General features: G+C 38.3%; 1 protein-coding gene across 1 annotated transcript in view; it reads right to left on the bottom strand.

Annotated features, from left to right (window-relative positions):
• Positions 1 to 16,456, bottom strand: part of DNAH9 (dynein axonemal heavy chain 9) — an 858,849-nt gene that overhangs the window by 102,637 nt on the left and 739,756 nt on the right. Inside the window, exons 60-61 of the mRNA XM_044675179.1 lie at positions 11,571 to 11,698; positions 7,615 to 7,842 (exon numbers count right to left, since the gene is read on the bottom strand). Coding sequence (XP_044531114.1) covers positions 7,615 to 7,842; positions 11,571 to 11,698 — 356 coding nt within the window. The remainder of the gene's footprint in view (positions 1 to 7,614; positions 7,843 to 11,570; positions 11,699 to 16,456) is intronic.

Raw genomic sequence — 16,456 nt, 5'->3', positions numbered from 1 at the left:
ATATAAAATGAATAATTTTGATTACATTAAATTAAAAAGGTTTTGTATAAACAAAACCAACAAACCAAAATTAGAAGGGAAGTAACAAATTGGGAAAAAACCTTCATAACAAAAACCTCTGACTAAGGTCTAATTTCTCAAATTTATAAGGAGCTAAATCAATTGTGGTGCAGCTGGGTGGCTCAGTGGATTGAGAGCCAGGCCTAGAGACTGGAGGTCCTAGGTTCAAGTCCGGCCTCGGACACTTCCAGCTGTGTGACCTTGGGCAAGTCACTTGACCCCTATTGCCCACCCTTACCACTCCTGGGCCAAGGACGGTCCCTAGCCCAGATGAAAAAAGGAGGAGGTTGGGCGTGGGGCTAGCAACCCCACCCTGTAAAAAAAAAACTGCATCTGCTAAAGAAACTGCAACCTAAAGTAGGGGCAGCTGGGTTAGCTCAGTGAATTGAGAGACAGGCCTAGAGACGAAAGGTCCTAGGTTCAAACTCGGGCTCAGACACTTCCCAGCTGGGTGCCCCTGAGCGACTGTGTGACCCATTGCCTACTGGTTGTGGCCCTATGCTCCTAGAATGGAGTCCCAGGATAAAAAAAAATCAATTGTACAAAAAATCAAGCCATTCCCCAACTGATAAATGGGAAATGGACACGAATAGGCAATGTTCAGATAAAGAAATCAAAATTATCAATAAGCACATGAAAAAGTGTTCTAAGTGCAAATCAAAACAACTCTGAGGTACCACCTCATACCTATCAGGTTGGCTAATATGACAGCAAAGGAAAGTAATAAATGTTGGCGGGGATGTGGCAAAATTGGGACACTAATACATTGCTGGTGGAGTTGTGAATTCATCTGGAAGGCAATTTGAAATTATGCCCAAAGGGCTTTAAAAGATTGGTTGCCCTTTGATCTAGCCTTACCATTACTGGGTTTGTACTCCAAAGAGATAATAGGGAAAAATACCTGTACAAAAACATAGCTGCACTTTGTGGTGGCAAGAAACTGGAAAACAAGGGGGTGTCCCTTGATTGGGGAATGGCTGAACAAATTGTGGTATCTGTTGGTGATGGAATACTATTGTGCTAAAAGGAATAATGGACTGGAGGAATTCTCTGTGAACTGGAAAGACCTCCAGGAATTGATGCAAGCAAAAGGAGCAGAACCAAGGTCATCTAATGATGATGGAATACTATTTTGCTGTAAGGAATTATGAACAAAATGGTTTCAGAAAGCTGGAAAGACCTACATGAACTGATTGCAGAGTGAAGTGAGCAGAACCAGGAGAACATTGTGCACAGTGACAGCAATATTGTGGACTGATCAAATGTGATAGACTTTGCTACTATGACCCAGGACAATTCTGAGGGATTTATGAAAGGAAGGTTATCTACCTCCAAAGAAAGAACTGTGGGAGCAGAAATGCAGATGAAAACATATGGTATATCACTTGTTTATTTGGGTATTTGCTTTGGGGCTTTGTTTTTATAAGATTAGTTACTTACAAAAATGATCAATATGTTTTATGTAATAACATGTGTATAACCTCGATTGAATTGCTTGCCAGATCCAGGATGGGGCTGCAGGGAGGGAGAGAATTGGATCATATAACTTCAGAAAACTTGTGTGGAAATTTATTATTACATGTAATTGGTAAAAAAAAATTTTAAAAGAGAGCTATCTTACCCTATAGGAAGAGGGGAAGGGGATAAGAGAATGGCGATGGGACTGATAGAAAAGAGAAAAAAATTGGGGTAAGGAAGATGAAAATAATGGTGCAAAATTTTTTTACAAGTCTTTCTAATAAAGCTTGATTTCTCAAATATACATACATATATATATATAAAAACAATATGGAACTAGCTAAGAGACAGAAGGGAGGATCAGTGGAGTAGACTTGGGGTAAGTGGCTTCAGCAAGATAGTCTATGATAAACCCAAAGAGCCCAACTTTTGGGACAAAAATCCACAATTTGACAAAAACTGCTAGGAAAATTGGAAAACAGTATGGGAGAGATTAGGTTTAAGTCAACATCTCACACCCTACACCAAGATAAATTCAGAATGGGTGAATGACTTGAATATAAAGAGGGAAACTATAAATAAATTAAGTGAACACAGATATTGTTGTCAGATCTCTGGGAAAGGAAAGATTTTAAAACCAAGCAGGAGTTAGAAAAAATTACAAAATGTAAAATAAATAATTTTGATTATATTAAATTAAAAAGTTTGTACAAACAAAAACAATGCAACCAAAATCAGAAGTGAAACAACAAACTGGGGAAAAATCTTTATAACAAAAAACTCTAACAGAGGTCTAATTACTCAAATATATAAGGAGCTAAATCAATTGTGTAAAAAATCAAGCCATTCACCAATTAATAAATGGGCAAGGGACATGAATAGGCAATTTTCAGATAAAGAAATCAAAACTATCAATAAGCACATGAGAAAGTGTTCTAAATCTCTCATTATTAGAGAAATGGAAATCAAAACAACCTCACACCTAGTAGATTGGCTAAAATGATAGCAGGGTAGAGTAATGAATGTTGGAGGAGATTTGGCAAAATTAGGACATTAACGCATTGCTGGTGGAGTTGTGGACTCATCCAACCATTATGCATGGCAATTTGGAACTATGCCCAAAGAGCTCTAAAAGACTGTCTGCCCTTTGATCCAGCCATAGCATTGCTGGGTTTGTACCCCATAGAGATCATAGATGAAAAGACTTGTAGAAAAATATTTATAGCTATCCTTTTTGTGGTGGCAAAAAACTGGAAATTGAGGGTATACCCTTCGACTGGGGAATCGTTAGACAAATTGTGGTATATGCTGTTGATGGAATACTATTGTGCTCAAAGGAATAATGAACTAGATGAATTCCATGAGAACTGGAAGGACTTCCAGGTACTGATGTAGAGTGAAAGGAGCAGAGCCAGAAGAACAATATACACAGATACTGATACACTGTGGTAAAATCGAATGTAATGGACTTTTGTACTAGCAGCAATGCAATGACCCAAGACAATTCTGAGGGATTTATGAAAAGGAACAGTACCCACATTCAGAGGAATAAGTATAGGAGTGGAAACACAGAAGAAAAACACCTGCTTGAACGCAATGGTTGTTGAGGATATGATTGGGGATGTAGATTCAAAAGGACCACAGCAATGCAACTATCAATAGTATGGAAAATGATCTTGATCGATGACACATGTTAAAACCAGTGGAAATGCGTGTTGGCTATGATGGGAGTTTAAGGGGGGAATGAAGGGGAAAGTAAGAACATGAATCATGTAACCATGGAAATTTTTTCTAAAAAAAAAGCAACAAAAAAACAATAGTGCTATAATAATACCACTTTTGTTTCAGGATTTTTGTTAAGATCAAACCAGATACTATTTTTAGAGAACTTAGCATAGTGTCTGGCATGTCATAGGTGATATATAAATGCTAATATACTGCTCTAGTTGTTACTCTTGATGGAAAGGTGGCAGAGAATAGCCTATTGTTATCTAGAAACTTTTCTTAGTTGTTTGGTGTTGGAAGCCGTTGCTGAATAGGCAAAAAAAATAAAAAATAAAAACAGTCTGGAAAGGCGTGGGTATTCCTAAGGGTTAGAAATAATGAGATTTCTGTGAATTGTTTTCAAATGTCTTCCCCTGAATAGGATCCTTGGCATTCAAGAATAAATAATTTGGTAGTAGAACAGTTTCAATTTTGGGTCACATTTTAGGTCAATCACATTTTAGGTCAAATTCTACAGAAAGGGAAATCAGGAATCTCACAGGAGAACCTTTTTTGCAGGCGAAGTTTATGATATCCTCTCCCTTTCTCCTTCAAATCTGTCACCCACATTCTGGAATTCTCATAGGGAATTATGATTGTTGTACAATCCACCTGACCCTGGACTCTCCTCCATAGACTTCCAGGTATTAAAAAAGAAACAGGGGCCAGTGTCAATTTAATAATTCAGTCTGGCTAGGGCTATTGGAGGATTTTCATTTCTAGATTAAAAAAGTAAATCCATATTTGAAAATACCTCTAAGAGATCAAAGAAAAAGGTTAGAGATCCATAAATACAAAAATATTTATAGCAGCTTCCTTCCCTTCCTTTCCCTACCTTTCTCTCCCTTTTCCGTACATCATTTCTGGAGACCCAGATGGGACTTAAACCTGCATGCCTGCCTGATTGCTACCTTGCCTCACTGCCTACTACTAAGCTTGAAACTCCCTGCCCCAACTCCAGCTCACGAGGGTTGGGGTTGGGGGTGGTGGGTGAGGAGTGTAGTGGGGGTGTCCCTTTCCCTTACCGGACAGCTTCAACCCACTAGGGGTAGCTCCTAACCCCTGTTTGGCTCTTCTGCCCCAGCAACAGGTCTTGGTCCTCCCATCAAGTGCTAAGCCATCTTCCCACCCTAGCTAAGGGGAGTACTAGCCCCTAAACCAAGCCCAAGATCCTTAGCTTACCAGTGGGGGGTGGGGTGGAGGGACAGACGGGGTCTGGAGAAACCCTGGTTTTCCACCCAACCCAGCCTGCTTCCTAAACTACCTGTCCCTAACCCTAACTGCCTGGCTCTAATCTCTCCCTCTGGGGCGAATTTGCCTTTAAAAAGGCAAACTCAAGCCCAAACCCAACTTACCTTTGCAACAAGATCCTCCATTTTGGTTTCTGGCACCCTGGAGTGCCTTAACCCGCCCCCCCCCACCCCTTACTCACAATTCCTTCCCCAACTCCCATCCCCCACCTCCCCATTGTAGTGCTGCCTCTTTGTCACTAGAGGCTGATATTGAGCACTCAGTTGTTTTTCCCCCCCTGTTGAGCTGCCTTTCTGCCACTGGAGTGTAGCAACAATAAAAAAAATTACAAAAAAAAATTTTTTTGCAAATAAAATCCAATAAAATCATATAACATTATATCAAATAAAATATCCCTTATCCTACTCCCACTCCTAATAATAATAAAAAATTAAAAATACAAAAATATACAATTAAAAAATAAAAATACATTGAAAATTATTTTCTTTTCCCCTTTCCTTTAATCTAACCTTCTGATTATAACTCTGAGCAGCATGATTCCTACTCTGCAAGAAACCCTTCTGGCTTTCGTCCAATTTGGAACTTTAAGGTTTCAGAATGCTCCTTCTTCTTATGTTGCTAGGACATTTTCTCTTCCTGATCCTAAATGTTAAGACAGAACAGGAAAAAACTATGGAAAATGCAAGCTGAAACACAAATTCAGTTGGACAATTTCAAACAATCCTTGCCTGGTCCAATGGCAAAGGAGGATTCCATCCCCAAAATGTGTGATTTATGCAAGCCTGTTCCCGAACCAATGAGAGAGGAAAGTACTATTTCTCCTGAAATTCAGACAGTCTCAGGTGGAGAACCTCCTCTCTCATATTGTGCAACTCCTGGCTATCCCTTCCTTCCCTGATCCTTCTCTTGATGTCCTGTCCTCTCCTGTCCCGTCTCCCAGCCCATGTCCCTCCTTATCACTGAGGCAATCTACCTCATACCTGGCTCATGAGAAATGATGTAGGGAAAAAGGAGGGAAAGGTAGGGAAAGGAAAGTAAGGAAGGTGGCTGGAGAATTGTCCGGGGTTTTTTGTAGGTAGGCAAGGGAGCAGATTAACCCAGGCTAGACTCCAGGGAAAGTTAGGTAGGTTCATTTAGGGTTAGGAAGGAAAAGTTTAGGAAAAGCCGGGAAAAGTTAGATCTCTGGCAGCTAGGCAGGGCTCAAAGCTCTCCACCTAGATTAGGGGAAAAAGGTGCCAAAATCCATGCTTCTCTCCTCTTTTATTCTCTCTTTGACACCTCCCACAAAGGAAGTAGGATGTGTCAGAGGAAGTTGCAGTAGAGATTCCTGGGAGCTGGAGTCTCCCAGTGCTTAGGTCCACTTCAAAACACACAGAATGTAATGGAATATTATTTTATTTTGTAGTAAGAAATGATGAAGGGGATGGTTTCAGAAAAAACTTGGGAAGACTTATATGTACTGATTCAAAGTGAAGTGGACAGAACCAGAAAAACAATGTACACAGTAAAAGCAATATTGTATTATTCACAGTTATTGATCCATAGCAATTCCAAAGGACTCATGATGAAAAATGCTATCCACCTCTAGAGGAGAACTATGATTGCAGATTGAAGCATTTTTTCTTTATTTTTCTTGTGTTTTTTTTGACAGCATGGTTAATGTTGAAATATGTTTGCATGAATTCATATAATGAATATTGTATTTCTGGAGGTGTTGAAAAGAATTCATAACTAAATATAAAAATTAGAAGAAAAAAAGAAAATAACTCTAAGTCCAAACAGAAATTTCATATTAAAATGCTATAACCAGCTCAGAGTAGGATCACAAAAATGAAAAAGTTGGTCACAGAAATATCATAAGATAGCACATATGCTGGTGAGGACAATTTAAAAAAAATGGACCTTGAATTTTGCTTTCAAAGTGGTTAAACTGGCATTCTGTAGCAATTATTTAGATAAAGGGACAGACTGCTCATCTAATTTGCAAGTAACAGAGCTGAGAAGGAGACCTAACACGTTGTAAGAAGGCTGGAAGATTGGGTAGAATTTAACCAAATGAAATTCCATAGGGGTTAAAATAAAGTCTTGTGCTTGAGTTAAAAAAACCAAACCTACTTTCCAAGTATGAGATGGGTTAGAGTTAGACAATAGTTGATCTGAAAAAGAATTGGGGTTTTAAAATGGGGATTTAAAATTTAGCTTGTTCAATAAATGTCAGCACTATGATGCAGTAGTCAAAAAAAAAGCAAATGCAACCTCAGTCTGAATTAAGGGAGACACAACTTCCAGGAAAAAGGAGGTAAAGGAGGTTCTTTGCCCTGGTGAGAGAACTGATGATATATTGTGTCAAATTCTGGTTGCCCCAGTTTAGGAAGGACATTGCTAATCTGGAAAGCAACTAGGGAATAATGGGAAGTATAGTAAATGGCCTTAAATTGTACCATATTCTGATAAGGTTGAAGGAATTAGAGATATCGTGTCTCCTCTCTGCATTCAAAAAACTAAAAACCTAATTGGGCATATTATAGCTGTATTCAAATAGGGCTTAGAAACAGGAAAGAGGGATTAGAATTGTTTTGTTTGGCCCCAAAGGACCAAATCAGAATAATATGAAGTTGCAAAGAGGCAAATTTAGACTCAATGTCAGGAAAATCTTCTTCTTCTTCTTAGAGTTGTCCACAAGTGGAATAGGATGCTTCAGGAAATAGTGAGTTCTCCCTCCTAGCATGGTTTAAAGTCAAGTCTGGATGGCCACCAAGAGGATGGCTTTTTAGTATGGGTTGTATTAAATGGCTGCAGATGTCACTTCTAACTCTAAAATTCTGTGATTCAGTGATTCTGTGACATATTTCTATTTACTTCCAAAGAAAAATACATGTAAGATCTCTTCTTTTTTTCTCAGTATAAGCCAGAGAAACATTATTGGGTACACAACAGACAGAGGATAAAGATCAGTTTTAAAAGAATAGTTCCTATTTCCCTTACCAGCCAGACCTCATCCTGAGCATATTCCACAGTTAGATCCCCAGTGTCCCCATTGGAACTATTAAAGCAAATTACCCACCTCCCCTAGGGTGGTACCTGAGTGAAGTTGTCCAGGGCCTTGTGCAGTTTGGCATGCATGCCCATGGGAGGCTCATTAGTGATCTTTATTGAATTTTCTAGGATGCCTTGGGGAATGATATGGCCATCAGGAGAAGCTGCAGGCTCAGCACTCATGAAGACCCGGAACTCATGATGACTGCTCTTGCTATATTGTTCCAACTTCTTCTCAAGGGATCCAAGCCATTTGGCTACCAGATGGATGTTCTAGCAGGAAGAAAGTTATTTTCTATGCTTTCTGTTAGTAGTGAAGCAGCCACTAGTTTGTAGCCGACAACAAAAATCTGACCTTGAACTTGGTTTCCAAGAATTCATACTCAGGAGTAAGGCTTGGAGGTCAACTAAATTAGACAGCACCACATATAAAACCTCATCTTTTGGTTTTCTGGGCCTTCTCCTAAGGAATTGGAGAGTCCAGGCTTTTATCACCTAGGTGATCTTAACAGACAACAAGGTGGTTATCCTTACCTTGAGGCTCTATTCTTAAATTCATCTTGCACACTATTTCCAAGACTAAATTTCCTAAACTCTATTTTCATCATGTTATTTCCTTGCTCAAAAATAAACAATGACATTTACTAACCACCTCTTACAAATCATATTGTCTGCACTCTGACCATCATCCTCTCCCCTGCATTGAAAACTAGGCTTTATCCCTGGGATAAAGATGACTCTGACAGCAGAGCTTTTGTCTTATCTTGCTTGGAACAAGCCTCAAGGATACTTCTTAGCCATCTTTATACTATGCTGCAGTGGGTATACCTCTCTTCTTTATACATCTCTCTTTCCAGTTCTCTTTTATGCATCATCTTTGCCCTTTAGAATGTAAGCTCCTCCTTAGGGACAGGTGCCATCCGTCTTTCTTATTTGTATTTGTGTTCTCAATATTCAGAATCTTGGCATATAGTATTTAATATTTTTCTCTGTATCTTGGCAAACAGAGATTCCCAAGACTTGACTTTCAATAACTTACACAATCTTGTCATGATCTTAAGCTTGGCATCATAGAAATAGTTCTAAAGTAGAAGTCTGGAAGTCTGGGTTAAAATTCTGCCTTTTTACTATGCAAACCTGGACAAATCATTTCACTTGTCTGGGGCTCAGTTTCCCACTCCCTACAATGTAGGTGAGGGGTAGAATTGGTGGTCTCTAAGGTACTTCTCCTTTTTTTTTAAACCTTTACCTTCAGTCTTAGAATCAATACTGTATATTGGTTCCAAGGCAGACGAGAATGTAAGGGTTAGACAACAGGGATTAAGTAACTTACACAGGATAACACAGTTAGGAAATATCTGAGTTCAAATGTAAACCCAAGATCTCCTATTTCTAGGCCTGCCTTTCAATCCACTGAGTCACTTAGCTGCCCTCTCTAAGGTACTTTCTAGGTGTGATTATTCTATATTGCTTATGATGTTCCCCTCCTTCTCTTCTCCTCACACAGCCTGAAAAGTCTTCTCTAGATACTCAAAGTTCCAGATCAACATTCATCTGCTCCATGAATACTTTTGCAATGAACCCAGTCCATAATGAATTTTCTCTTTCCTATGTGCTCTATTTCAGGTACAGTTATTAGTACTTAAGAGTTTAATACATGTTCATGTATTGTAATAATTCATGTATGTTCAAGTTCATGTATGTAATAATTTATAGAGTACAGGGAATGTTTTAGCCAAAGTCCCCATTTGCTAAGCATATGCTAGTGACTCACAAGTAAGTAACAAGTACTTGGTTGATTCTTTGAGGAATACATTTGTGTTGTTATCTGGCTATTCCAGGTGGAGGAAGCTTTTCATCTGTATTTGGGACTGATTGAAGCATATGAATCAAGGATAGTCCTATGAAAATTGAGGGAACATCCTCATTTGGGGAAAGGCTAAACAAATTGTTGTACATGATGATGAGTAGATTAATTTTTAATGAAAATGGGGAAGAATTACATGGGATAATGAATAGTGAAATAAGTAGAACCAAGGGAACATCATACACAGCTACATATTTAATTCTTGAATAATAAATTATGAATATTACTTTCAGAGAATGAACTGAAAGGTGGGAACATGAAATTCATAATTTGTATGAACATGTCTGTCTCCTGCCTACTGTGATATGGGAAAGGGGGAAGAAGCTGGGACACTTGTGGATAAATTCTATTAATAAGAAAAAATTGTAAAGAGAAAAAAATAGTCCTAGAGAGCCTAATTTCCCTAAGCACTAAGAAGCTGAACAAAGTGGGGAAGTATATCATCATTTTAGTGGAGAAGGGAGTAACTTGTACCAATTTTTACCTGGTTTTTACCTGGAAGATTTCAGAAAGGTTAACAGTATATTTTCCCTGGTTATCAAGGAGATTCAAGATTGCAGACTGCTTTCCAATGGATTTTATAAAGAATTCCAGTTCAATTTAGCTCAGAACCTTAGCCAATTTCTGGAACTAATATATTCCTCTGGAAGATCCAGAGGATTTGGATTTTACAGATCAGCTTGAATCCAGAGCAGATTTCCTAAGATAAGATGTTTCTTGGAGCCATTCTAGGAAGGTCCTTAAACCTTGAGGTAGTTTAGGATACTCTACTAAAATGCCTCTGAGACATTAATGATCTCTGACTCCTAAAAGTTTATATTGTGTTCTAATTCTCTGAAGAGCTCCTTAAGATAACGAGAGTCTTAGAGTCAGTTTTTTGCAACAAGCCAGAATAATTTCTGAATGTATTTTCTTTCTGCAGTTCCCTGCCAGGGTCTCCAGATACAGGCAAGGAAGGAGGCAGTTTACATAGATTGAGTCTATAAGGTACTCTGAAGTAGGTAGGTGGTGCAAGGGATAGAGCACTGGACTGGGAATCAGGAAAACTCATCTTACTAAGTTCAGATCCAGACTCAGCCACTTACTAGCTGTATGAACCTGGGTGAGTCATTTAACTCTGTTTGCCCAAGTTCCTCATCTGTAAAGTGAAAAGGAAAACCATTCCAGCCAAGAAAACTTCTAACAGGACTCAATGACAACTACACATTATATTCTTTTTTAAAAAACCTTTACTTCTTAGATCGGTTCTAAGGCAGAAGAGCAGGGAGGGCCAGGCATTTGGAGTTAAGAAAGTTACCCAGGGTCACACAATTAGGAATTGTCTGAGGCTGGATCTCTATTGTGCTCTTTTACAGAAGTGTCATAGTCACAGCCAGTTGGGCCAAAAAACCAAGTGCACCAAACCAAATTAAAATGTAATGTTTCCTAATTATATGCAACAAAATAAACAAAAATAATAACAAAACAAACAAAACTATAATACAACACTGATAATGTTAATTTGTAATTTTTAAAATTCAACATTTAGCCTGCAGAGATAAGTTTCTACAGGTACTCTAAATGTTTGGAATTGGGTAATCAAATTCATGATCTCTGAAATACAAATAAAGGGTAGGAAAAATACAAATAAAGGGTAGGAAAAACCTCTAAAAATTCTTAGTGAATGAAGGCTCAAAATTTTGAATGTGGTAGAACACAAGATTCAAGTCAGCATAGGGTTTGCAATTTTTCTGTTATTGGTTGAAGCTGAGTGAGACAATCATTCTTTCATGCGAACAAGTGGAGATCAGAATCACAAATTCATCACCAAAAGTGTACCTGACTGATGGAAAAGCCATTCCTTTTCCAGCACTGCAACAATTCAGTGGAATCTAAAAGAGGGCATTATCTTCTTTTCTTTTGGAGGAAATCCTTCAAAAAAAGTGGAGCTCTCTCAACTCCTGAACAAAACTAAGAAGGAGGCAACTGTATGTAATACCAAATAAAATTTGACAATAAATTTCTTGAAACCAAAACAAATTATTACTCCTTTATCCCAAGGTCACAGAGCTATTCATCATTACGAGGACAAACAAATGGAAAGGGGACAGTACCAATATGAGATCCTCTATAATTAGGGTTAATGGGATGATACCTGTAAGATAACCCAGTGGCCATTCTTGGCAGCCAGATCCAATGCAGCCTCCGCTACTACCTCTTGTCCTTGACCCAAGGACACATTATGGAAATTCTGATTGTTGAAGGTATAACCAAGTTTCTTCCCTAAAAAAGGAATAAGGAATTCACCATCATTATTTCTCTTGTCTTTATTGTCTTATGTCATTATACAATTTATTATTCATATAGGCACATAAACATAATTCTTCCACACACATGTAAACATATACATAAACATATCAGACGAAATATATTTTCCTATTCTGGATTTTGACCAGCATCCCCTCAAGTTTTGTTCTAATATGTTTCCAATATATATTATGTGACCATAAGAAATATTTCAAGAATACTTACTGTATGTTACAACAATTTAACTGATACACAGTTGGACTCACCCCAAGTTGTCACCAGGAATTAGAAACACTGAAAAGCACTCTTAATGTTTTAGAGTGTAAAGTTTGAAAGGTACTGGGATAAAGATGGGTTGGAACAGGAATAGTGGAGGTGCAGGGACCGAGAGTATCTGGAGGGCTGGAGAGGTAAAATGGAGGAATACCCTCTGTGGCTGAGAGGCTGCTTTTCAAATTCACTCACAAACACCCACAAGAGAGGTACCTTCGGGTAAGGTTAGGTTAAGGATGACTGGACCAGTGTCTTTGGGGGATTAGTGGTGATTTCTTGGCAAAGATTGACTAGTAATTAAACCCTAGAAGTTCCTCTTGTCTTGGCTCTCATTGTTTTGCTTAGGCTAATGGTGAGCTTAGTCACCAGCCTCTCGGTCTTTGTTCTCCCTCCAATATGAATCTGCCTGCGATTTTATATTTCTCAAGTAGTTTAATAATTATAGTAAATCTAGAAAGAGGATAGGTATGAGGGGAGAGGAGACCCTACTGGGTTTCTTGTTTCCTTCAGCTTAGCTGAGATGGCTCACCTTCAACTGATCTATCTTCTTCTTAGCTAATCAAAGTCTCTATCCTACCAGGACATGTGGCAAGTGTCCTTCTTGGGAAGGTCAAGGAATGGAAAGAATCTTCAGGGTGACCCCTGAAGTTAAGGGATCAGCCCCTTCTCAGCTGTTGTTGGGGTTAGTTCTTCCTCCAATGGAGGCTCTCCACAACAGGAACCATCTTTCTCCTCTGAGTAAGGAAGAAAGGCTGCAAGGCTTTTCCACCAGTTGGAATCTAGAGCTTCAGGTCTTTTGCTCCATACTCAACAGAGTTCAGAGGACAAACACCCTTTGTTTCATTGTTTCTCCCACAATCCTCTTCTCTCACTCCAATTGTCACTCCTCCTCTCATCACATTTCAACCTCCATCTGCTCTATCTCAGTGGGCAGAAAAGCCAAAAGCTTGATTCACAATTTTCCTTTCCACAAGAGCCCTCCAGCTCAGGTTTATATGAATAATAAATGAATGAAAAAAGGATTTTTATTAAGTGCTTATTATTTGACAAATACTGTTCAGAGGATAAAAATACAAATAAGAGTCTGTTCTTTTCATAGTGATAAAAAATAATAGAAAATTCTGATGAGCAATTATTTCCTAGTACTAGACTGTCTATAAGTTATAAATATATTGTTTAAATTATAAAATAATCTAACAAGTCATGTGTCTAGCAAGGAAGACATAATACATAGAAAATTTATAATTTTGCCTAGAACTGCAGAGTACTCAAGCTCAGATAAGTGAGTAAAGGGTTTAATTCAGAAGCAACCAACATTTTTTCTGCATAGTACCTCAGGTATAGAGATCCCAATAGTACAGATGCAAATGAAATATTACTAAGTGTGTTATTCTCAGGATGAATGATTCTCAGAATAGAATGTATAAGCAAGTCCATTTTTAGTTTCAAGGACTTCTTGATTATTTGCTTAATAGATTTAGGAGGCAAATGTGAGGGGGAGTGAAGGGAAAAGGGAGGAAGAGGAAGGTAGAAGGAATGGGAGAAAGGAAGGTAGAGGATGGGAAAGGAAGGTAGCGGTCCCTAGCCCCAGAGTGGGAAATTGACCAGAGCCCTTCAGGGGCTCCAATAAATGATCTGAGAGCAACTTTAGGGTTTAGAATAGCTAGGCTTTATTTAGATTAGAAAGGGGAAGGTCTAGGAAAATCTAGGAGGTAGACAGAAAGGGAAAGAGGCACCAAGAGAGAGAGATCAGGGTCTCAGGGTAGAGAGAGCCAAGCTTCCAGGGTTGAGAGCGCTAGTCCACCTCCAGGGTCAGAGAGAGAGAAAAGGCACCAAACTTTCCCTTTTATACTTCCCCTGAACACCACCCACAAAGGAAGTGGGAGTTGTCAGGGGGAAGTTTTAACAGAGAGAGTCTTGGGAGTTGTAGTCTTCCAAGGCTTATAACAATTTCAAATGATACACAGATATGGTGAAATGGGGAGACTGGAGGCCCCTTATGAGTCTTATCTAAGGACATCCTGATAGCTCAAGAAACAAAGAAGGCAGTATATTATTCTTCATACATTTTAGAAGCTAAGGGAGTCATTTTTGAGGACATGGCTACCTTCCCATAACCTTACTCCTTCCAAGTAGGGGCTCCTGATGAACTCATGCTATATATCTTGCTGTTTTCTGTTTAGGGTAGACTTTGTGCCTAGACTGTAAGTCCTGACAATGGGAATATGACAGAGGAGGGTCTCACATCAAGAACCAATATAATGTTTGTATCTGCACCCATGCATTGCATTTGCCCCTTAAGGCACTTGCCCTTTCTCATGAGACAGAATAAATAAACTTCTGTCTCTTCTACTGTAATAATGAGATTAAATCTACCCTACCCATCTTTAGATTTAATCACCAAAGGTGAAAATATCTCCATTTAACTACAAGTTGGGAGGTCTGCAACTCACTTGTGCTAGAGTGAGTGACAAATCAGAAGTTACTGACTGCCTCCTGGGCTGTCCTAAGAAAACATTTATTGTGGTTGGACACGTAAACTAAGAGGAGGGCACAGGAAGTGACACAAAAGAGGCCCCTTTAAAAAGAGAGTTCTGGGAGCTGAGGGTCTCTTCTGGTTCTTGCTTGGACGTGGAGGAGCTCTAGAGAGAGAGATTTAAGAACAGTCTTACCAAATGGTGAGACTGTTCTTAAATCTCTCTCTTAGAACTACACATGGTGAGTGAAGAAGGCTGACTGCTTTAACCTTCCAGAAGGTAATAGCCTCTGGGAGGCTCCCTTGATTGGGAGAAGCCCTTGTGGCTAAAACCCTTGTTAATTGACTTTTAGGTTCTGGCTGGGCCTCTGGAGCCCTACTGGAGTAAAGCCCAGACTTGAATACAAATCTCTTATTCTACCCTCTTCTCATTTCTCTACTTCCACTCTCTCCTATATTTTGTAAATAAACTTCCATAAAAGTCATTTTGACTTGAGGTTATTCTTTATTTTTTTTTCATGGCAATTCCACTGAAGCTTTTATTGCCTCTTGGTAATATGACAGGGATTGTAAGAAATCACAAGTGAACTTACAGAGATATGCAGATGATGATATTCACTAAAGATAATCTTGATCTCAAGTTTGTTTTTTATATGTGGGCACTTCTAATTTTATACATTTTAGTATTAAACAGCATTACAATTTAAAGTGTGTACCTTTTTTCTTTTGACATTTGGCAAAAAAGAAAACTGAACCTGTGGAACAGTTTAAAAACAGACTCATCATGGGGAGTTTATTATCAGACTGAGGACTGAAGCACTTATGAATTAAAGCAATCCAAATTTTAATGCACACACATTCACACATGCACACACAAAGAGTTAATACATGGCCACATGTGTGAGCATTTTTCAGTATAAAATATTCCCTGTAACCAAGCATTTCTCCATAGCATAACCATATCACGTTAAATCAATCTTTTTTTTAAACCTTAGTAATAAGTTTTGTTAAATTCTGAGATGCCATCATAAAGTGAACAGCCTTAACTTTTATGCTACATAATTATTCAAAGCTTTATGTATTTTTTTGTTTATAATTACACAGTAATTATAAATGTTGAGTACCAAACTGATGACAAACACTATTTTGTTGAAAAGACCTTGCATTCAAAAAGGAATAATCTTTACGCTACCAAGGCACAAGGCCACTAACCAATATCAGACTTTTATGAAAGACAGAATCGATATTGGAATAAAAGCTAAGGAGATCTTTTTTTCCAAACACAGCACACTTGAATTAATCCGTCAATCTGGAACGGTACCAAAACTCAAAACCTTTAAGACATCGAACAAAACAGCACGTGTAGACCTTTTAAAAGTTCTCATAATTCAAGTTCCTGTTGATATTTAAAAAAAAAAGGAAAAAGGAAATACTGAAAGCAGCAAAAATAGTTTTATTTTTCTTTTTTTTTCAAATGGCCAATTCCAGTAGCTTGAGTAGAAATGTTAACTTTTTTCATTTGGTTGGTAGGACTGTATTCTTGAATAAAGGTGTGTCTGAACAAGTTTTAAAAGCAGTATTGTTGCCTATGTGGAAAAGCCTTTTAGTCAGCTTCCAAGCATACAATTAAAAATACACAGTTTAATATCTCATTTTTTCCTAAAATGATTTCAGCATCTGCATAAAAATATGCTGCTATTCTGAAGCACTCTCCACTCACTTATTTCAATACTTACTTTGACCTTGCCAAACAAGAGTTCGGGTACACCCAGTAGACACCTATCCCTAATAAAGACAATGGGTGTTTAGCATCTAAAGTCTGACAGGCTTAACTTACTTTATGGAAGTGTTTATTTTAAGAAGACAATAAGAACCTCTTCGCCATAAGAAAGCAAAATGATCATTTTCAGCATGAAAGCAGTCAGGGGCCTTGTAATGTGAAAACAAATAAGCTAAAACTCTGCTTTGATGTGAAAACAGTCCTA

Source organism: Gracilinanus agilis, chromosome 4, assembly GCF_016433145.1.
Source record: "Gracilinanus agilis isolate LMUSP501 chromosome 4, AgileGrace, whole genome shotgun sequence".
Lineage (NCBI taxonomy): Eukaryota > Metazoa > Chordata > Mammalia > Didelphimorphia > Didelphidae > Gracilinanus > Gracilinanus agilis.
This window is presented reverse-complemented; position numbering and strand designations above follow the sequence as displayed.